Source organism: Artibeus jamaicensis, unplaced genomic scaffold (genome assembly GCF_021234435.1).
Source record: "Artibeus jamaicensis isolate MK-2021 breed Jamaican fruit bat unplaced genomic scaffold, CSHL_Jam_final contig_415, whole genome shotgun sequence".
NCBI lineage: Eukaryota > Metazoa > Chordata > Mammalia > Chiroptera > Phyllostomidae > Artibeus > Artibeus jamaicensis.
In genome coordinates, this window is record NW_026521823.1 from 31,629,029 (window position 1) to 31,652,094 (window position 23,066).

At 40.0% G+C, this 23,066-nt stretch overlaps 1 protein-coding gene across 1 annotated transcript in view; it reads left to right on the forward strand.

Annotated features, from left to right (window-relative positions):
- The window catches only part of GPC5 (glypican 5), a 1,180,543-nt gene that overhangs the window by 279,783 nt on the left and 877,694 nt on the right, over positions 1–23,066 (forward strand). The window contains exon 5 of the mRNA XM_037132503.2: positions 2,070–2,195. Coding sequence (XP_036988398.2) covers positions 2,070–2,195 — 126 coding nt within the window. The remainder of the gene's footprint in view (positions 1–2,069; positions 2,196–23,066) is intronic.

The following is a 23,066-nucleotide window of genomic DNA, read 5'->3' on the forward strand; positions in this document are numbered from 1 at the left end:
AAATACATATATGTATATATATTTTTCGGTTTTATATCATCAATTCTGAGGTCAAGGCATTCCAGCCATTTGTGCCAGTCACCTTCACTTTTAGAAAATTCTTTGATGGCGCATAGGCTGGGGACACATGTTTAAGCATTCAGTAAAGTCCACTTCCCTAAGAAAGAACCAGTCAGCTTCATCAGTGAGGTTTTGGTAGCTGCGACAGGAGAAATGGTATTTGTTCCTGTGCTCTAGTTGGCAGGGATGCGGCTGTCAAGGAGGGCCTTGTTTCCCAGTAGAGAAAACTGACTAAAAGTGTAAATAAGTAGTTACTATGCAAACAAGAAGATAGAGCGATATATTTTTTTGTTGTGCACAAATTAGAGTTGAATCAGGTTTATGCTTCAGGTGGCCATTTTGTTATTACTTGTTTGGCCAAGTTTTGCTAAAAATTTTATTGAATGCTCGTCAAACATGTGCTGTGGGAACTTCTCATCTCTCTGATTTCCATCAAATCAAATATGCCAGGCCTGTGGCATATTTGAAAATTACAGTGATCATTCCTACAGATGTTTCTCAAAATAAAAGTTCCTGAAAATCAATAGGAAAGAATTGTGAAATTAAGGGAGTTGAGCATCCATGTGTCAAAATTGTATTTATTTATTTTTAATTAGTTATTTCAGCTCTAGTTAGAGCAGCCCCTCTTTGACTTCATTTTTAGAGAATGAAAAAGAAATGTCAGTGGTAGGTGAAATGTCATAATTGGTACATTTCAACTGCTCGAGCCACGAATTCCTAAAGTTTGCTTTTGCTCCAGCCTTTTCTTTCCCTCCTTCCCTTCTAGTTCAGAAATGATCTCCTCTGCAGCACGTTAGTAGCTGTTTATTTCTTTCTAAAACATCTGCTTATGTAAAACAAATTTAAAAAAATAAAGTCTTTAGGACTTGGAAATGCTAAAACCAAGTTCTTGCACCCCGAAAGTGTTGATTTTAAAACTCAAGGTTCTTGGCTTTTTAAGTTAAAACCCAAACAAATTGCTTCTGTGCTCCACTATTCTTTTCAGTACTCATGGGGGAAGGGAATAGAGTGTGAGGGGAAAAACTTAGTAGATTAAATGTTCCTTCTAATAACTTTCATTTTCAAGCTTCTGAAATACAGGGTCCAGCAAAGGAAGGCCTGGTCAAGTGTGGTTGGTAGGGTACTAATGTGGGTGTCATAATGCACGGTTCGAATTTGAACATTTCACCCGAAATGTCATAGGGTGTGCTCGCGTGGGATATTGTTATGTTACAGAATGGCATACTTACGATTTTGTAATAAAAAGGGGTGGTATTTGTGCTGGACCCTGTATGTTGTATATCTGGGTTTTTCATATTCAGTAAAAACATTTTACTTTATGTTCTTGTTTTTAAGATTTTATTTATTTATTTTGAGAGAGAGGGGAAGAGGGAGAGAAACAATTGATATGCAAGAGAAGCATTGATTAGCCATGTCTTACACACCCTGAGCTGGGGACCTGGCCCAAACCCAGGTGTGTGTCCTGACCAGTAATTAAACCAGCGACCTTACAGTTTGCAGGCCACTGCTCAACCCATTGAACCACACTAGCTAGGGCTACTTTATGTTCTTAGACACCAAAGAGAAGACCCAGGTAGAAAAATCAGAAGTCTACTAAACTTTTATTCAGTAAGGATAACAACTGGCATGTTACATGACTCTGACACTTTTATATGGGAAAGGAAGTAATTAGTTATCACTGTGGTTTCAATGCCAGCAACTAGGGACAGCCGTTCAGGAAGCTAACTGAAGTGCATGTGTGTGTTATTCACAACCTCCATTCTATAAGATTCATGCCCAGGGCAGACTTTTATAAGAAACGAAGAATTTGAATACTAGTGTTCTTTTTCTAGAAAAACTTTTTCATCTTGATTGTGAGGAAAGTATCGAAAAATACACGAAAATCAGTGGAGACAACAAAAAGTTGTATTCTGAACATTTTTCCTTAACAAATTATGCAGTTTATATTAGCATTTGTTAGGGATTTTTTTGTTTTAATTGGGTTCTTTGTTTTTTTTTTCTCCATTCAGAGAATTTATCAACAGCCTTCGCCTGCACAGGACATTTTATGGGGGCCTGGCTGATCAGCTCTGTGGCAACGACTTGGCCGCTGCTGAGGGAGTGGCCTGCTGGAACGGAGAAGACATCGTAAACAGGTACTTTACAGGCGGCGATAACACCATGGCTGCTTCCCTCCTTGCCTTCTTTTTCTTGATCTCCAGTGGATTGCTCCTGTTTAAGTTGGCCACATAGGTTAGAGCATCCATTCTCTCTCTGTAGCGTGTTAAACGTGAGTGTGATCTTCTGGACATTTTACAACTGTAAGAGCACTCTGTGGTGTTTTGGAAGTTCACTCTTATTTTCTACCTGCCTATGACTTTTTCAATCCAGTATCAGATGCCTTTTATGGAATCTGTGGTACTGACTCAAGATCTTACTATTTTTCACTTTAACTTTTTGAGTATTAGCAAGCGAGGGAATTCAGTGAAAGATGAATGCCTAGGTAAAGCTTCATTGACATACGATCTGCGGATCATCGATAGTAATATGTTTATGGTACAAGGGTCTCTTTGCGTGTGTGTATGTGTGTAAGAGGGGCACTTTTACGTATGTCCGTTTGGAGCATTATTTGTCTGTCATCATAGGTTTCTCAGGCTCAGGAGTGAAATTTAACTTTTACCTTTTTACCCCCACTGCCTAGAAATTCTTAGTCTATTTTCCTTTGCTTCCTATAGCTGTACTTTCAAGTATTCCCCTGAGCTTGAGAAAGTCTAAATTTCTCCCTCTGTAATGTATAACTGTGGTCAATATCATGGCTGGGGATTAATCCTTCGATTTTTCCAATGCTAGTGATTATTATAGAATGAAGGCCTGTGTTACATTTGGTTTCAGATGTTTTGGTGCATTTTGCTTTGAGCGGTATGCAAGAAGAAATACAAGGTGTTTGGCTTTCTGATTTAAAAACATGCCTACTGTGAACACTGGTGTTTTAGTTACCACAAGAGTCATGAGTTCATCTGAAATATCATTTAGCAAGTAAAATTGCTATAATATGCACTATAATTAATTTTAATATAAATTTATATAATAAAACTTTACATATTTCTGGATGATTATAACTATTTCTATCTTTTAAATAATTAATTTATAGTTTGTATCTGAATATCTCATAGAACTTCTTAGATTTCATAGAAAGTTATTGAAGAAAGGAACTATAATGAAATTTAGATCAAATATTTGGCTGACATGGCTAATGCTATTCTTGCATTATGCTTTTTGGATGTTGGAATGTATTTTATAAATATATCTTTCTTGCCTTGACTGGGCAGTTGTAGCATGTGTGGAACTTTGCGTGTAGTATTATGGTATCAATAAAATTACTGCCGCTTAGATCTAGTAATTAAATCTTATTTTTACTTATGCTTTCCCTTTTCACATTGTTCAAACTGGAACTGAACTTCTTTGTGTATTGACAATTTTTCTGCAGGTGCTAATGGGAGTCTCCCATTAATGGAAGACTTAGTGATTAATGGAAGATTTAGTGTATGATATAGATTTGATATGTTACATTCTGTTAGATCATTGGATTCCAGAGTTGTCCCATTCCTCTCTGACTCTTTGGTCTGGGGTTTATAGAACAGGAAATACTACTGGAGAAATCAATGATCTGAAAAAACTTTTTAGAGATATAGTGTTTTCCACCCAAAGAATATATTTTCTTTTACATAATATACATGCTCTAGCACAAATAACGCTGCTTCTGTTACAAAATCATAAGCATGTAATTCTGTAACATAACAATATCACGCTTGAGCACACCATAGGACATTTTAGGTGAAATGTTCACTGAAAAATTATACTTTATTACGCCCATATTATTACCCTACCGACCACACTCAAGCAGGTGTTACTTCTGCGGGACCCTGCATTTAAGTGCTTATCCACAGTTTATGAATAAAGAAAGCTCATTGTTAGCAAGAGTTCTCCAAAGAAAGTGTCCACATTTCTGATGGAGAAAGGGAGTGATTCTCATTACTCTCCTTGGCTTCCGGCGCATGCCTCCCTTCCCTGCACTACCAGCCTCCATCTGCCAGCCACTTCCAGGGCTGCTGTGCGACTCCACCCCTCTATGGACGGCTATCGCTTCGCCTTCCTCTGGTCTCAAACAGCCTTTCCATCTCATCACGTTAACAGGCATTTGCTCTTCCCCGAGCATATTTCTTCTCTTTCATCCCTATCTCCCGGGTCCTCAAAGGACTCCCAGCCCGCTTGGTTTGCCTCGCACTGGCTCCTGACCACTATCTCTGGGATCCTTCCATAATGAACATTTTTTTTCAGTCCAGATTTTCTGATAGATAAGGTTCACAAACTTTACTCCCTAATGCTGCCAAGTAAGCTTATTGGATGCTATTTCTTTTCCATTTGAAAACTCTCATGTAAACTGTGACATTTCAAAAATATAATTTAAATTGCAATGTCCTTTGTGACTCAGTCAATTCTTGATATAAATTTAGAACAAGTTTTTTTTTCAATGCAAGTTATTGCTAAAATCTAAATATCCATCATAGCTGGTTGATTGAATATGATGTATTCGCCATGGAATATTATGTGGCAGTCAAAAGTTAGGCTTATTTATATTTGCTAATTTGGAATAATTTCAAATGATTATTGAGTAATAATAATTAAAATAGAATGATACATAATTTTACCAGCAGATTTGAATACTTGAAAAAATTAATACTGGTTCTTCATAGAATATTTCTGGACAGTTACATAAAAACTGCAAATACTCTGAAAATGTACTGGGAAGCTTTTATTTTTTATTTGCTTTGTAGTTATTTATATTTAATGAAAAAGCTATAGTGATATTAGTATTATGGAGCATTATTGCTTTCTTCTTTTTGAAAAAAAGTGCTATTTTGTACATTTTATTTCCAACCAATTCTTCTTTTCACAGTAATTTTTTAATATACTGTTGTCAAGGCATTAACAGATATGGTTCAATACTGAACTATGGAATTTCTCTAAGAAGCCTTCAATATAAAGTCAAGCCCTGGTTCATGTTACAGTTTTGAATTAGTAGCTACAGCATCCTTGAGAAAAAAGCACAGTGTACCAGCGATGGGTACGAAAACACTGAGATCCTCCTGTATGCTATTCATTTCAGAGAGCTGCAGTTACTTATGATAAATAAGTCAAATTTTGAAGAAATGAATATCCAGCGCATGCATACCACATATGGGGGTGATGGGGGTTCTCCTCTTTGTATGTTTTTTTTAATACTCTTCAAGTTCTTTCCAGAGGAATTATGCCAAACACAGCAACAAGATATATTGGTGGCCAGTACTGAGTCTATTCTTCATTATAAGAGGAAAGTGATTATTTTGGCAAGACTTCTTCTCCTGAAGGCATTTTCAGGAGATGATTGATAAGATTATTTATGTGCACAGGCAGGCTGCATTGAATAATAGGAGATAGGTACAGATTGTTTCAATATTGTGACAATCCTATAAAACTGGCTGAAATCACCTTGGTGCTCATCAGAGGAAGTGGAATTCCTTTGTGATGGTAGAGAAAGGAATGTTTAATTTGCGAGACAAAATCCATTGTCATTCAAATGATTTTTAAGGTTGCATGCATACCAAATCCTCTATTACATCACCAGTCAACAGCTCAAATAATTTATGATTTCAGATGACACTGTGTTGCTGGGACCTGTGTAGTTTCCATCTCTTCAAGTCCCTCTTGTCTACCCCTCCCATCTCTTCATCATGAAATGACGAAACCCTTCTTTGAAAGGCATGTCGGTCCCTGCTTCATTCTCAGTTCTCTGTGGTCGCAAATTCATTGTGTGTTGGTCTGCACTCACCTTTCTGAGTGTGGAAGTTCAGGAGACAGCTACTTAGTTACCAGAGCTTCTCTGATTTTCTTTTGATTAATAGACAGATAATCCAGTAACTCTCCCTCAGTCTCCAGGAATTTATGACTTCCATGCCAACTCTTAAACTAGCGAATAGCTGTTAAGTATCCTAGTAAAATTAATAATCCACATAATTTCTACTTCCTCTTGGTTGAGTTAATGTTCCTTAGCAATGCAGAGTTCCTTTTCGAACTCGCGTGATAAGGTATCCTTCTCAACATATAATAATTGAATTTTTAAAAATCAATAAAAATATGAAACCTTAGAAATCACTTAGATTTTATACTTATCTATTAACAGTTTCTTTCCACCCAGACAATGACATTATTTCTGGCTATAATTGTTTTTAATCTCAAGGTTTTTTTTTTTCTTTTACTCATTATCTATATGGAAAGCCATTTTATCTTTGATCTTTATTTTTTCTTCCTGGCCTTGCTTCATTCAAATCTATTTTATTTATCTTTTTTTAAAACACCTGCCTCATTTTCCAGATGTTACGGGCTACATTTTATTGTCTTTATTTCTTTATTCGTCTTTATTGTTGTTCAAGTACAGTTGTCTCCATTTCCCCCCCATCACTCCCCCCGACTAGACCACATTTTAAAAACAAGCAGGTCTCAGATGTGTTTAGAGTTTCCTCAATGTAACAACTAGTTGCTTTTCCTAAGTTGCTTGTGCAAAGGCAGTATCCTCTTTGTGACTTAAACACCGTGTGTTAACTGTTTCTTTTTTTTTTCAATTTCTACTTCAATCAGAGTTCCAATATTGTTGACCTTTCTAATCATCATCATTGTCACACCTGTGGCCTAGCCTATGTGGTTCAGAGTCGAAGGGGGGTTTGCAGGCGTGGTTAGAACCCGGCCCCCCTCTCTGGCTCTGCCACAGCCCCCTACTGTCGACCGTGAAACCCCTTCTATGACGGGAAGAGCTTTCAGCTAGTCCATTCCTCCTTGCACCTGCTATACAGCATTGCCAACCTCCCACATTTATATTGTGTCCAGTGCAACAAATCCCCTCGTTTGTATTTTATTATAACGTCTAAATCCATCAAGACACCTGTGTACTTCATGAATTTATATGACATACATCATCTTGTCCTGTGCTACCGTTGCTTTTTATACCAGAGTCCCCATATTATGTGCGAGGCCAGGACTCATTGATATCATTGAACACCTACTGGTGATTTTTTTTAAAGACAACAGGATTCTGAGGAAAAGTATTTTGTCTTTTATGTGTTAGAACCGAAAGATTTGGGGATTTGGCACGTGGCTTGGAGAAAACGCTGAGGTGGGTAATATTTGGGTCCCAATGAAACCGAGAGCCTGAAAGATGAGAAGGAAAAACATGACTTAAAGGTTTCTACCGGTACCAACTCTGGATATTTTTCTGACTTGACCTAAGGTCCCGCATGTCTCATTATGTAAACTTGTGTAGGCATTTTTGTGAAACCAGGGCCTGAGAACTCTAGGAAGTTCTTGTATCCTGGGCAAGACACATGCAAGGTATGATTGTCATTATCACTGATGACACACCTGAGCTGGGGTGGATGAAAGCGCCAAGGTCTGCCCAAGGTCAAAAGTCTGACTTCATGATCTTCAGTGAGGGAAGAACTGAAATATTTCTGTTCTTTTTGTGGCAGAAAAAAAAGTCTGCTTTTAAATATATTATAAGGTCCTGTCAAATTCATCACGTTGTGGAGTACTTGTATATATTCTGGGTCCAATGGAACAAGGGCTCGGAAGGCTGAGGTGTCGGGTTTGTAATGAACATAAAATTTGTAGAATTCTTGACAAGGAGCTATCTCTTTCTGTCTAGCTCTGGTACAATTGCTTGGCAGGTAATTTTTATGTAAATGATGGTGCCTGAAGTCGTTATCCCTTAGTTTGGTTCTGTGGAAAGTAATATAGTAGATGGTAGCAGGGAGATGCATATTTTATCAACTTTGCTCCAAGCTCTGATATCCCAAACAAGTTTTAAAGTCTAGGAAAATATACATCCTTCTCAGGTCGATATACACATGTTGGTATCTTCTGAAAGTCTCTGTTAATTTGGCAATAATTGCATTGTATCTTTCTGCTGAACTAAAAAAGTTTCTTCTGGATCTTTCTTAATTGGCTCGCCGGCTTACTAGTCAGTGTCTGTTGTTAACCATGTAATCATTAGATTGAGGGAATGGGACTCAGCAAAGTGAAAGTGGACTGTTTCATTAAACCCATTCAGAAGACTGCTTTTACCTTCCTTATCACCAGAATGAAATCGTGGGCAGTTCTCAGAATGTTTTGGTCACTGCCGTAGTCCGGCCTGCCCTCATCCGAGCTTTCACTTCCTGCACTTTCAGTTATACAAGGTCAGTTTCCATCTGAAAACATTAAGGGGGATATTCTAGATATTTTGAGACAAAGACCACATTGCATAACTCATATTAGAGTATAGTGTTAACATTGCTCTGTTTTATTAGTAGTAGTTATTATTAATCTCTTACTGTGCCTAATTTATAAATTACATGTTTTCATAGGTATGTATGTATAAAAACATAGTATGCGTAGGTTTTGGTGCTCTCCACTGTTTCAGGCATCCACCGGGGGTCTTGGAATGTATCCCCCATGGACAAGGAGGGACCACTCTATCGATATCTGAATGATCTTTTATTCTTAGTTCCATAAACAGTCCCGATTCAGTAATCAAATGCAGCTCCCTAAAAAGTCTAAAGTCAGTAATGAAATAGCTGATCCACCTATTCACAACCGAAACTTCACCTGAAGTGGCTGTTTCTCCCCTTCCCCACTCAGGAACTGCTTCAGCCCAGGGGGCTGACGGCAGGGGCCTCGCAGCCCCAGGTATCTGAGACGACCTTGTGCCCTCTCGTCCTCCAGCCAGTGTTCCTCACTCTCCAGGCTTGGAGCTGGAGGCCCAATGGAACAGGAGTGAGGGAGAAGGAGCGCGATGAAGGCAAGTTCTCTTCGACTGATTATTTTGTACCTCTCCTGGAGCTGACGCGCAAGGCCTCTGGGGGCTCAGGACAATGCCTCCCCCCCACACTCTTCCATGTGACGATCAACCTCTGACCTCTGTCTGCTGACCTCCTTGGGGGGGTTTCTGTTTCTTCTGCATGGTTCCCTCTGGACTGCAGAAACTTTGCTTCTCTCTCCTGCTGGTGGTGGAAGTACAGCCTATGCGTCCCTCGCACAACTGCCTCTCTTCACTCTGACAATAGCCCGGAACTCAATGGGCTGCCACACAATTTCTTTGGTGTGGGTCAACTCCCAGCCCTTTCATTCCTTCAGACTCCAAGGGTCCCTCAAAGCCTCTCTCGCTTAGGATGAATGGATGAGGGAATATAACAGCCATACACAAGCTTTTTCAAAGAAATTCCCTCCTTGGGCCTCTTTGACCTCAATCCTTTTATGCACTTAAGGTGGATGTCGAGGCAAGGACTCAAATCCAGCTTTTGGCTATCTACTTTTTATGTCTAGCACCTCACCTTGGAATGCCATCTATTGTCTTGCTCTCAGCTGAAAGGGAGACAGAAGGAGTTCTATTTTAGCATCTTTTACATTTATTTGGATGAAGTGGGTAAAAGACAGAAAACTAGATTCATGTTCAAGATACTGCAGAAGAACTTTGAATGAGATACAAAGCTGATTAAGACTGGCTCCACCTTTGAGCTCAGAAGCTAAAAATGGATAGAAAACATGTTCATAATATGTACCCTCAGTGAAACAAGAGAAATACAAAATAACCCATAGGCTTTTGAATAAGGTAGAAATCTCATTTGATTGAGGGCATTTGAAAAGTATTTGCTAGAGAATCAATATGTGGTTTGGGTCTTGATTTATTTATCTGGAATATTTATGGATGAGATGATATGATGTCTGGCATTTGATTGAAAACAATTCAGCAGAGAGGGGAAGAAGGCTACGCCATATATGAAACAAGGTATTGCATGTGGAGAGTTGTGGAAGTGGTCTTATTGGTATAGGGGGTGTCTCCTCTCAGGAAGCTGTATTATGGGAACAGGGACATATCCATAATACTCTGTATTTGTATGTACTTGAAAATTCTATAACAAAACATAATAAATACAAAAATATACTACCGCATTGTCAAGTGTCTGTTCTGTGACATACACTGTTCCAGACACTGGGTACAGAGAAGGACTAAGCAGACCTGGGCTGGGTCTTCTGAAGGTCAGGATGCAGAGGGGACGGACACTGATCAGGTAATCACAAGTGGGACTGGTTGGATGGAGTTGACTCAGCAGCCTTGGAAGTAAGAAACAGAGCTAGAGTAAATGTCCTGTTAACTGTATTGTTTTCATTTATGTGTAACCTTTCAGATGATCACTTCTCCTTCCCCACACTCTCTTTCACTTGAGTTTTATGGCTGTGTCCTAAACACATAGAATTAATTTAGCCTTTCCTCTTTTCTTATATAGTCTAGCCATTCATTCAGGAAGCCAGTGAAGTCTCTGCAGTGGTTAGGAACATATGAGCTCAGGGGCCAGGCCGCCAAGGATCTCAGTGAAGGTTAGGCACTTCCTAGCGATGCAAATTCAGGCACATTTATTGGCCTTTAATTGTATCACTTCCCTATCTTTAAAATGTAGCTGGAAGTTCTCATATTTGAGAACTAAGTGCATTAGTCAGGTAAACAATTTAGAGTACTATCAATCACATAGAGAGCATTCAACCACCGTGAAGTCTTCCCATTAAACAATGCATGCTCGCTTGCTTCAGTAGGAATGAGCCTGGTAGTATAGAGCTTCTCTCTTCCTTGAATAGATTCTGTCATGGATCACAAGACTTTCATTTGAAAAACAAAGAGATCTGTGAAGGCGAGTTTTTATGAGTTAGGAAAATTGAACGTTAGGGATTTTGACTTGAGAGCAGGAGAGAGTCCCTTACTAGGATTTTAAATGACCGTATTGAGGCTAGAATTAGAGAAATTACATCTTAATAGGCAGTTTATCAACTACACCAATTGTGGAGAATCATGTTCTGTTTTGTACCCATGCAACATCCCAGTTCTCTCAAGGGAGAACTCAAAGTTAAGATACCAAGATAAAGTGCTACAGAGTTAGAAGAAAAACATTTTACTCCGAAGCAGTAGTTTGGGAATAGTCAATCACCAGCTAGAGCATCTTCAAGCTGATCGTGGGAAGTAAATCTCTGAAGCCATGCTAAATTTCGGTACCTCATACAACAAATTACTTTTGGTGACATGACAATTTTAAGGCTGCTGCACTTAAAGACAATTTCTCTCTGTGTAGTCAATTCCCAAAGGAAATACGTACTGTAAACAGAATCCCTCGAACAAAATTAGGTTGCAAGTCATCCCTCGCCATGGGTCTCACGACTCAGTTTCTGGGCAGACTGACACAGCACACATAAACTATTTTTAACTTGCTACTTGGTTGCGTTGGAGATGTGTGTAGAGAAAGATAAGAAAGAGAAAAGCTAGCAAGATAAATGTTCACTGAAGTGGAAACCTAAAGAAATTTTTTTCTCATCTGTTTGGCACAGAAGTTATCTCTTGGGGGGGGGGGCAGATTTTCATCACCGTTCCTCAGACTTGTAACTTAAAGATTGTGTTGCTGGCAGAACAGTAGCCTTCAAGACGTCTGGAATACCTGTGCTTACATTAGCCCGAGCAGTTCCTTTTTCATCCTTTATTTTCATATCGATTACGCGTGAATAACTCTTACCTTTTCAGTAAAATAGGTGTGTTTGCTAAGCTATAATGGCAGCATGCATTTTTCCCTAGTCTAGTTTCTGTATTTCCATATCATAGCATATAAATTCATCAGTGAATGATTTATTATATTTTAAAATAAAATGCCAAAGAGAGATGAAAGAAAGCAGCCACTTATTCATAATACTTTCTTCTCCAAATAGACTTCAGTAGAGTCTCATTTATTTTATAAGAACAGTTCATCAGTTATCAGCATATTTTATTGCCCGACCATCAAAATTCTTATTTTCTGATGCATTCTTCAAAACAAATAAATAAAATTTGTGAGGTACAGTTGAAACAGGTTTCCAAAATGTGACTTGGAATTACTTGCACAACATCAGTGAATGTAATATTTGAAGTGTGTTGACCCCCAAACTTTGACTTGTATGACTACCACAATTATATATTTCATTGTTCAGCAGATTTAATTTTCTCATGACTGCATGGAAATAAGGAAATGCTTTTAATATTTTGTTTCATTTTTCTGGGGAGATAGATGAATGCGAAAATTTTTTGAGTACTTATTTGTATAATCCAATTTCAAAATTCTACCTTTTTTATCTGCAATCAGTTTTATATATAATGACAGCCACAAATTGTACAAGTGATACATCTTTGAGGTATTAAATAATAAACCAAGCATCTTAGAATCATGAAAGAAATAAATCTCAAGTTTGGAAAGTACCCCGAATGACAGTTCATTCTACAAAGTGCAAAACTCTAAACAATAGTTGGGAGAAGGGAGAAACACAAGTAAGACAATTCTTCTCTTATGCACCATATCCTTAATTTTTATGACACATTTATATTATTATAATTAAAGTGTTATTTTTAAGAAACACCTTGAGTTTCCTCTATTAGCCCCAGTCAACTGTACCTGAATTGGTATGAAATTGTACGTTTCTTTGCTCTGCTTCTTGTACTTCTGACAGCAAGAAAGGCCCCTTCCTACTGACCTGAAGACTCTTTGCTAATCAGTCAGGTATTAATATATGATATGGGATGATGAAAACATTTTAATATAGGTATTAAATTAAGTATGAGGTGATAATTATGGATATATAGGAAATATTGTTTCATTTTCCAAATCACTCTAGACAGAATCTAGACATTTTTAGGTACATTGGATCAGGAAGTCAACAGCATGTTAGAAATATACATTAAAATCATTTTGCGTCATACAAAATTAGTATCTTCTTTTAACCACCAAGGGATATTTAAAGATAAGGAGTGTTGCAAAGTAGGAAACAATGAATGGTGCTGCTGGTTTGGAACTGAATCATTGCCGTCTCATCCGAGGTCATGCTTCTCAGATCGGGGCACCTGATTTTTCTGAGGTTAGCAGTGTAGTGGTGCTCTGTGTGCTATTGTAGACAGATCCACAGGTGTAGGCAGGACACCTGCTCTTACAGGGCTTGCTGTGAGGACGTGTGTGTGTTTGTGTGTGTGTGCATGGAGAGAGAGGGAGAGAGAGAGAGAGAGAGAGGCAGATTCTAATTGGCCCACATCATTGTGGGGAACCGGCAAGTCTGAAACCTGCAGGGCAGGCCTACAGGTTGGAAATCCCAGCAGAAGTCAATGCTGCAATTTCAACTTCAAAGGCAATCTAAAGGCAGAATCTCTTCCTCTTCCAGGGACCCCAGTCTTTTCTCTTAAGGCCTCCAACTGATTGGAGGAAACCCACCTACGTCATGGAGACAGACTGCTTTATTTCATGTCCACTGTGTTAAATGTTGATCACCTCGGAAAAATACCTTTACAACAACATCTGGTCTAGTGTTTGATGAAACTCCTCGGTACCACAGCCTTAGCCAAGTTGACACATGAAATTAACCATCAGAGGTGATGTTCTGGCAAGTTTGTGCTCTGGAGCTGATGTTCTAGGGATAGGTGATGGGGAGGTTGGGCGTGGTTAAGTCTGCAGGGGTGACCTTTTTGGAGAAATGGCATTGAAGCTGAAAACATCGAAAGATTTTTCCCACGCAGAGAAAATACCGTGTCTCGTGTGTCTGATGAACAGAAAGGCAGTCGGTGTGTGTGGAACAGAGTGACGTGTGAGGATTGTCTGCATGAGGTTGTACCCAGGGCAAGTGCCAGATCACATGGGCCAGGGAAGAAGTTTGGATTGTATTCTAGGCTCTTTGCGAAGTCACTGGGGGAATCCAGCAAAGACTGAAAGAATCTGGGTGCTTCGTGGAGAGCAGTGTTGACTATCAAGTTGAGAGAAAACAAGCAGAATCTGACTGTCTTATATTGGCCAGTCTGTTTGGGGTATGTGTGTATGGGAGAATAAAAAAAGAGGAGAGAAGTAGCACGTGTACTTTTAAAGACTAAAAAGTTATCCACAGTGAGTGAAAATCTGTCACATTATTGTCATCTGGGGAATGGGAGCATTCTGTGGAGAGCAGTACATACCATAAGGGAACTACAAGTACATGACCTCACCAAGGATAAAACACACACAACATATGTCATGAAGGGACTTTGCTCCCCTGAATGAAGAAATTCCTTGAATAAATGAGAAAAACAGACTGGCTGGTGTGGCTCAGTGGACTGAGCGCCAGCTTTCGAACCAAAAGGTCGCCAGTTCAATTCCTAGTCAGGGCACATGCCTGGGTTGTGGGCCAGGCCCCTAGTTGGGGGCCTGAGAGGCAACCGCACATTGGTGTTTCTCTCCCTCTATTTCTTCCTCCCTTCCCCTCTCTAAAAATCAATCAATCGATTAATCAATCTTTCAAAAAATGAGAGAGACCCTGAAATCTAATAGAAAAGTGGGCAACTTGCATGACTAATAGATCAGAAAAAAAATTATAAGGGGCTTTAAGTGTGTGAAAAATTTTTTATCCTCAACTGAAAATTAAAGACTTTCAAACACAAAGTAAATCAAATACCGATTAAATTAAAAATATTTTGTTTTATTATGCTGATAAAGATCATTAAATCTTATAATTCACAGCACTGACTAAGGTGGGAGAAAAGATATTTCAGTACCCAGTAAGGAGGCACTTATTTTTATGTCATTGAATTAGACAATATAGATCAATATTTCAATGCACTTTGAATCAGCTGTTTCTTATGTAGGAATTAATCCTCAGAGATACTAACATGTAAACAAGAGTATTCATTACACATAATTTATTTTAGAATAAGGTATCAGAATACCCATTAATAGGAAAATAACTAACGGTTATGATAGATTAAAAATGGAATGTAATTTAGTTTTTGAAAAGAAAGATATAGCCGTATTGTTAGTGATATGGAAATAGCTGTAGGAGAATGGAACTGGAGGGTACATATAAAATAAGAAAAAAATATTTTTATAATTCTATGAACTTTCATAATTTACCATTTGATTTCAGTTATTTTTCAAAAGGATCAATGGACAAGAAAGGAAAACTATTCATATAAATGTGAAGAGAAACTGTCATGTGTCTTTCTGAAATAATAGGAAGATCTCTGTTTTAAGAATGTCTTGAAAAGCTCATACACTTCAAATAAAATAGAAGCAAAACAACAAAAACAAACAAACAAAAGTTTCTGAAATAGTTTTTCAAGGGAAGGCAGTGTTTGAGAAATGAATTTCGTGGAATAGACCATTTTTTACACACGTCTGAAGGTCAGACGGGGGGTGTGGATAGTAAAGTGGGGGGTGTGGATAGTAAAGCGGGCAGCAGGCTGCTCAGAACTGCCAGCACCCTCTCTGCCAGCCCAGTGGGCAGAGCCCGGCCTCACCTGCTCCCCCAGCTCACAGCCTCGGTGAAGAAGGGTGCTACAAAGGGAATGTCTGTGTTTGCCCCAAAGCTGTCTATTGAACCTGACCTTCAATGCAGTGGTATGAGGGCAGTGAGGGTTTGGGGAGGTGAACAGATCACGAGGCAGAGCCCTCATAAATGACTCAACGTGTGAGAAGTACAAATTGGAGGTTTCACAACAGTCATGGGGACGTAGAGAACAGTGTAGGAAATTTAGTCAACGATATTGTCATAGTCGTGCACGGTGCTAGGTGGGTACCGGAATACCGAGGGGAGCACCTTGTAAAGTGTGTGACGGCTGAACCACAATGCTGTACACCTGAAGCCAATACAAAATAATATTGACTGTAAACTGTAATTTAAAAAAAAATGCTTCAGAGAGACCCTTCACCCCTCTCCCAGGTGAGGACTCAGGCCCTCACTAGACGCTGAGCCTGCTGGTGCCTTGTCATGGCCCCCCAGCCTCCAGAGCTGCGAGGTATAAACGTTCGTTGTTTGTACGCCATCCAGTCTTTAGTATTCCTATCACGGATGCCCCAATGGACTGAGACAGGGTGGCTAGGGATAAGTAAAGAACTTCATCTTTGGTACTGAGTGTTATCTGGCCAGTTTTCTTTATTACAGTCCTTGTAGTTCCGTATCAGAGCACGTAAGTGTATCAGTAAATGATTTATTATACTTTAAAGTGAAATTCAAGAGAGATGTGGCATAAACTTTAGCCTGGAAATGTATGTATAGATAGCATGTGAGTGGTTTGATGCCAATTAAGTTAATCTCAAATACTGTACAAGTGTGTGATGGTACTTGGCTATGGTATAGAACTTATTACTGGTTTTATACGTTCATTTTTTAAACTTTTATTGCTGATGCTATTCCAGATGTCCCCATTCCCCACCCCCATCCTCGGCACCCTCCTCTCAGCCCTCACCCTCCTTCCCTCTGGCCATCACCACACTGTCCTCTCTGTCCCTGGGTTAAACACATGTGTTCTTTGGTTAATCTCTTCATCTTCTTTCATCCGGTCTCCCCTACTGCCTCCACCCTGACAGCTGTCAGTCTGTTCCATGTGTCCATGCCTCTGTTTCTATTTTGTCTGCGAGTTTATTTTGTTCATTAGATTCCACATATAAGTGAGAGCATATGGGAGTTGTCTTCCTCTGACTGGCTTCTTTCACTTAGCCTAACAGTTTTCAGGTCCATCCACGCTGTCAAAAAAGATAAGATTCCCTTTTTTTTTATGGCTGTGTAGTACTCTGCTGGGTGAATGTACGCAGCATTGCCATTGACTCATCTACTGATGGGCACCTGGGGTGAACACAGCCATACATTTAGGAATGCTTACTGTCCAAAGCATAGTTAATTACATATTTGCTTTTCTTTTATGAACTTTTTTTGAATTGGTTTGCCTTGCTTTTATTTTTACCTACTTACTCTACTTTTTCCTTAATTTTTTGAAAAAAATAATATAATCATTTATGCAAGAAAAAAGCTTTTGTAATGTCATCGAACTCAGTGAGGAAGCAAGATGTGTAAGAGAAAGGCTGCTGATATAAAGACGGCGCCTTTAAGAAGATGTGGGAAAACAGAGTGAAGGGGAACCGCAGGGACATGCCCTGGAGGAAACCATGGAAGGTGTGGGCTCTTCAGATGTGTATGTTCCTTTCCCAGACTTTTAATGCAATTGTGGTTCGTCAAGTGTGGTTTCCAGGTTCTCAGATCTCTTCCTGAAAGCTCCCCTGAATCAGATCCCTGGGGGGTGGGGCCCAGGGCTTGCTGTGTCTTTGGATAGCCAGATGTTTCTCATGGACCTGCAGGGGTGGGAACCAGTGCCGTGGGGCATCCCAATTATTTCTGGAGAGATTTTCTTTCTTTTTTAAAAAATTTTATACTTCTTAAAGAAATAGGAAAGGGCTCACTTCCCCCTTAAGAAAGTTCAGATGGCATGGTAAGATTAATCTTCGTGTAGAAATGATGTGATTCTTGCTCGGATAAAAGGTTTTACAGCAGACTTCGTATCTAACAGAATTCCATTTTGATCTCCAGAGCACCTTCTACATAATGAATTTTGCATATCACAGGGCTGAGGGCTTTACACAGCCAGAATTTAAAGTATTGTGTGTGTCTGGAAAAAAGCACTGATCACATCCTCTGTAGATATTTAGCATTACCAGTGGAAATGAATGATTTAAGGTTCGCACGTTTGAACCTGTAGCAGTGCTCAGGAAATGCGGGGTTTTAAAATCACTGCTGTTTCATACAAACATACAAAACACAATACAGAGCTTTACCGAATAATAGCTATTTTGGGATTTCTAAATATTGACTGTTGTCACTGATGAGGAATGGCAAATACATAGAGGGTATCAACCATACTTATTCTTAGTGCAGCATCTCCAGAAAAAATTCTGGAAGAGAAATTTATGGTTTATTAATGATAGTATTGTTGTATTTCAAAGACATGTTAGGAATGAACTATTGTCTCTAAACAAGTTGAAAATCTGTATATAATTTTTATGGGGAAGATAAAGACTTGCGTTTGGAACATAATGTTTCCAATATTATCTGGTTCTACAATTTTAAAGTATTCTTTGTCCCCAAGTTCCATGCCTGGCTTAGACCCTCAGACCAAGCTATTTGTAGACTGTGAAAGCGTCTGGACTGGGCAGCTAATTAGGAATTTGTTCATGCAAGATGCAAGTCAGCTTCTTTTTGGGACTCCGTCCAAGTCAACATCGCCAGCCTCGGGACACACGCAAACCTCCTCCACTGGTGCCTAACCTGACGTCATTCACCCTGCTTTTTAAAGCGTTTGTCGGCAACTGTTCACCAACAAACTCTATTATTACTTTTATTATTTAGTTATCTTGAAGAAAATATAACGGTATGACTGGGAAAACACAGGGCTGTCCTGGGATGCCTAATTAGCAGTTTCCTGTTCATTTGACTTGCAAATGTATTGCCTTCCTCGGTCGAAGTTTTGTAACAGCCCTGATGACAAATTGCTGGGCTTCGTGAAGATTTCACCAAGTAAACAAACTGTGCAGTCTTTAATTCAAAGGAACTGGAAAGCAGCGTGCAGGTGGTACATGCGGAGGGAAATTGTACCTGTCCAGGTTTGTTACTGAAAGAAGGATAAAGCCAAGAATCTTTTTATCTCTTGTCTCTCTTGATGAAGCAGATGACTTCGAACTGCATACAGATGAGAACAAATAACTTGACATCCTCAACAATGTAAGCTGCTTTGAAAGAAATTTCCTAGTTAAAATTTCTATTACAGGATTGTAGCATTCTCTCTGGTTCAACAAATATTTTTCAGTGCCCACCATGGGCGAGGCTCTAGGCTATGATTTTAAACAAGTGTAGCAGCAATTCCTGCTTCGTGAGAACTACAGGGTCTGTAAAAGCCCATAGTGAACTGTATCCTGCACCCAGGGGTAGTGACGTCTGGGATCCACGAGAGGATGTGGACAGGGCATCTGGAAGTCAGGCAGGAAGGGATCCAGTGGATTCTGTCGGTGCCTCCCGCCCCCACCCTCCCCTGGGTCTGCAGTGCGCCATCCGCCTAGTGCTGGAAGATTCCATCAGTAACGACCTTTTCCACAAAATTGCAACCTGGCTCAGAGCCATGCACTGCTCCTCAGCCATACACCCCTTCCTCCCCGCCAAATTCGAGGCCCCAGTCAGGAGGCAATGACCGAGACTCACAGGAGTAGCATTGCTGCCTCCCGGAGAGTCACCCTGTGCTGCAGTGTGTGGGTCAGTGCCTCCTGGTGGCACGTTGGACCCAGTCCAGCAAAGCTTTTAACCTGGGCTCTGTCCTGCAGCTCCCACTTCCTCAGTGGGTCTCTCAAACTGGAATCCACTTTGAGGGAGCCTCTTTACAGGGTAATTCCCACAGAGGCTTGCAGGGCGACTGGGAACCAGCTGGAGAACTTCATGCAAAGACAGCTTCAGCTCTGAAGGCTGGGCAACGGGGGTGGGGACAGTTCTGGCTGAAGGAGTGGGGCAGGGTCACCTGGCAGAAGGGGGTGGGAGCAGTGGGGTGGTAATTCGGGGTGAAGCTGAAGAGGTTAAACCTCTTTGTAAGCCAAGTGCATCTCTACATGTCATTGATGCTCAAAAGTGTGAAAAACCCGGAATGTTACCTGTATTTTGGTCTACATAAAAGAGGTGATCTTTGAAATAATTTATGTACTCGAGATATTTCAAAATGGTATTCTCAAATTATTTCCCTGAATAGACTATTAGAAAGAGGGAGTGCCATCGTGGAATTACTCTTAAACGTGCTAACTTTCTCATTCTCTTTTCCAAGGGGAAGTTTCCAAGGTGTACTATGACCAGTAAACGTGTCCATAGGATAATATTACCCATAATCGATCTTATTGTGACTCTAAACCTGGCAGTGGCCTGTGCAGGTGCTCCTCCAAGGCTGTGGCCTCACCACCATATAGATCACTATGCACAGGCGTCTGTCACAGTTCCAGTAAGACAGATTTTAAACATCTATATAGATTATGGGAAATTTTTTTCCACGTTACATCTGACTGCCGCACGGGGAAATAAACTGTTGTGTTCTCAAACTCAACACCTTCCTACCTTTCGAGTTGCACCAATGCTACATTTCTGTTCATTTGGACATTCAGTCGCCGTGAGTTGTGATTTGCCACAAGTACGCCAGTTGGAAAACGGATACAGAGGTAGAGCAGTGGCTGGGTCGTGTTCTGTTACGGCTGTCGGGGTGGAATGTCCATTCCTGTCTCTCTAACTTTCATTCTCCACCCACCCCAACCCTGAGATTTGTGTAATGAACCCTTGACCCATCCACCTGCCGCCTCCCTCACATATTCATTTTAAAGGTGATTTTAGAAAATCAAATGTAATTCCTGACAAACCCCTGCACAGTCTGAACCTTCTCCGCATTCTCTAGACTTAGCTCTTTCTACTCCCCCCAACACGTCTCCAACCATACCAAATGCCTGCGTGCATTTCCGTGGTTTGGGGCAAGCAATCCTCTTCACAGCACTTCCAAATTAAGAGTAAACGTCACCATTTAAAGAGGTTCATTAACTGATCATGTCCTTCTCAGGGGTCCCTCATACTCGGTGTATGCCCCTGTGTTAGTATTGCCTAAGATGACACTTGAATGACTTGCTTAGATGTCTGTCTCTTTCACTAGACTTTCCCTTGACTGAGAGTCTCCGGGGCCATGTAAGGGAGGTTCCATTACATCTGGTAAAGTGAACCTGGGAGAACGGTGGCTAGGAGTCTAGTTACAGAAAGATTCATCCAGATCTAATTAACAAGGAGCAGCCACAAAGAGGCCCATAGGTGGAGATGTCCAGTTTCAAGTGCATCCCACTGTCTGCCACTCAAGTTTATTTCCCAGCTTACAGGCCATTACACCATGTTTCACCTGCTGAGCCTTCATGTGATACCTGCATGGTAGCACCTAGAAGGTCAGTGGTGGCTTCTTGAGGACCCTGTGTAGATGGTCTCTGCCAGAGATCATGAAGCTGGGTGCAGCATTGTGGGTGCACTATTATTGTGGGTGCACTATTATTGTGGGTGCCGCATTATCATGGATGCGCCATTATTTTAGGGGCAGTGACTTCGTTGGCTACCTGAACAGGGGCTGACTTCCCAGACACCTTTTCGGCAGATTCTCAGAATCATCTGATTTCAAGGGCTTTTGAGGAAGCTCAGATCTCTAGCTTTTTGAAGGCAATGATCATCAGGGTGAAAATTAAGTTAATGCGCCATTGTCTGTTTATACAACCTTGGAAGGGCGGAGGTGTGCACATAAATATTAGAGTTATGTCTAGTTAATTAAAGTACTACCTACTCAAAGCCAGGCCACAGTAAAGCACCTGGTATTACTTTCTATCAATACTTATTAAGGAGGTATTATTACAATCTCAATTTTCAGAAAAAAGTAAGAATTGGAGACATTAAGTAACTACGCAACATCCAATCAATAGTAAGTAACAAAGCTAAAACTGTACATGATGCCAGATCTCATGTTCTTTATTTTTTTTTGTTCTGGTGTCTCTCCCTAATAAATTGCATATGTCAGTGATGAGCAACTGAATGAATAGATATGAAAATAACTAGTTTTTTTCATTCAGAAACTGCACTATAGGCATCTCTACTGAAGTTGTGACTATTTTTCAAATGCCTGTGGTATGGCTCACACACACATAATAAGATGATATTGAAGTCACATTTACTGGTGGACTCCCGACGCAGTATAAAAACTACCACTCACGCAACCATCAGAAAATAATTAAATCTCTTCCCATAATCCTTCAAAGGTCTTTTTAGTCCCCGCCAGAACACACCTCCTTTAACATTATAATGTGTAACTGCCCAGTAAAATTGCTTTAAAAGCCCTTTAACCCTGAGGACTGTGCATAATATATTATGCTATAAACGATCACATTCTTTCTTTTCTCATTTTGAGAGGATTTTCTTTCTTCCTCCTCCTCCATCTGGGGCACTCCTTTACTGGATACTATTGAATCAAGACACTTTTATTATTTGTCATTTTCATTTAAGAGACACGCTCCCTGTTCTTAATTAACATTAAATAAAAATCGAGTATGTTATCTACAACAAAATTATTGCTTTTATATTTTTTATGTACCCGTTATTAATTTCTTTCCTCTTTGCACTAGTATTCATTGTAAAAAAAAATGAAGAAGTTTCCCATTTCTGTTCTTGGTTGTGCTATTATTTTGGGGATGTTGTGACCTAAAGCGAAATAGACTGAAGTCTTTCATCCTCCCCTATGGGCAGAGTGAAGCTATTTGATATGATGTTATGTAACAATGCTAATTCAGGCTACGTGAAAGTGACAGAAGATTATAAAATTGCAATGGCTAATTCCAGAACTAATACTGTTAACTCATTACTCAAATGTAAAACAACAATTATGTTCTGTGATGATCTTACAAAGTTGATAATGTACTACTTAAATTTCCAGGCTCTGTACAAAATTTCTCCCACATCAACTAGGAAATGACCTTAATATAAACATGGATTTGGACTTAGATCTGAGACAGGCACCTGAAAACTCTACTTGCTTTTATTCATTCCCTACACCTGTTCTTCTTGCCCTTGTGTTTTCCTCCACATTCTCACTCTGCTTCACTTACCTAAAAACACTTCCTAAAATATTTCATGTCCTTCAAGAGACTTTCAGAGGATGGTCAGGTGACTTCCTGTTCAGAGTCGCACTTGCAGCTGTACCTGTGCCCACCCCACTACTGGGGTTTCAGGGCTGTACCCGTCTCTGTGCCACAAGAGGCTGCATTTTGGGGTGCTCTGGAGAGCCCCGGAGCACTCTGGAAGCTCATTCTTCCAGAGATGGCCCACATACTCATCAAATAGTGAGAACAGCTAAAAGCTTCATCTCAAACACCCACCTCATTCCATCATAGTCTGGAACTCCTGTACCCAAGATTTTCTTACAGGATTTTCAGGATTCTTAAAAATACAAAATGTGCTTTGACTGTGGAAAAACCTCACCAGGTGGCTCTTTACCACATCTTAGAAGACAAACTAAAGCAAAATCTTCAAGAATTCAGTGTTTATATTAGTGAGGATTCTGCTCAGTGGCCAGC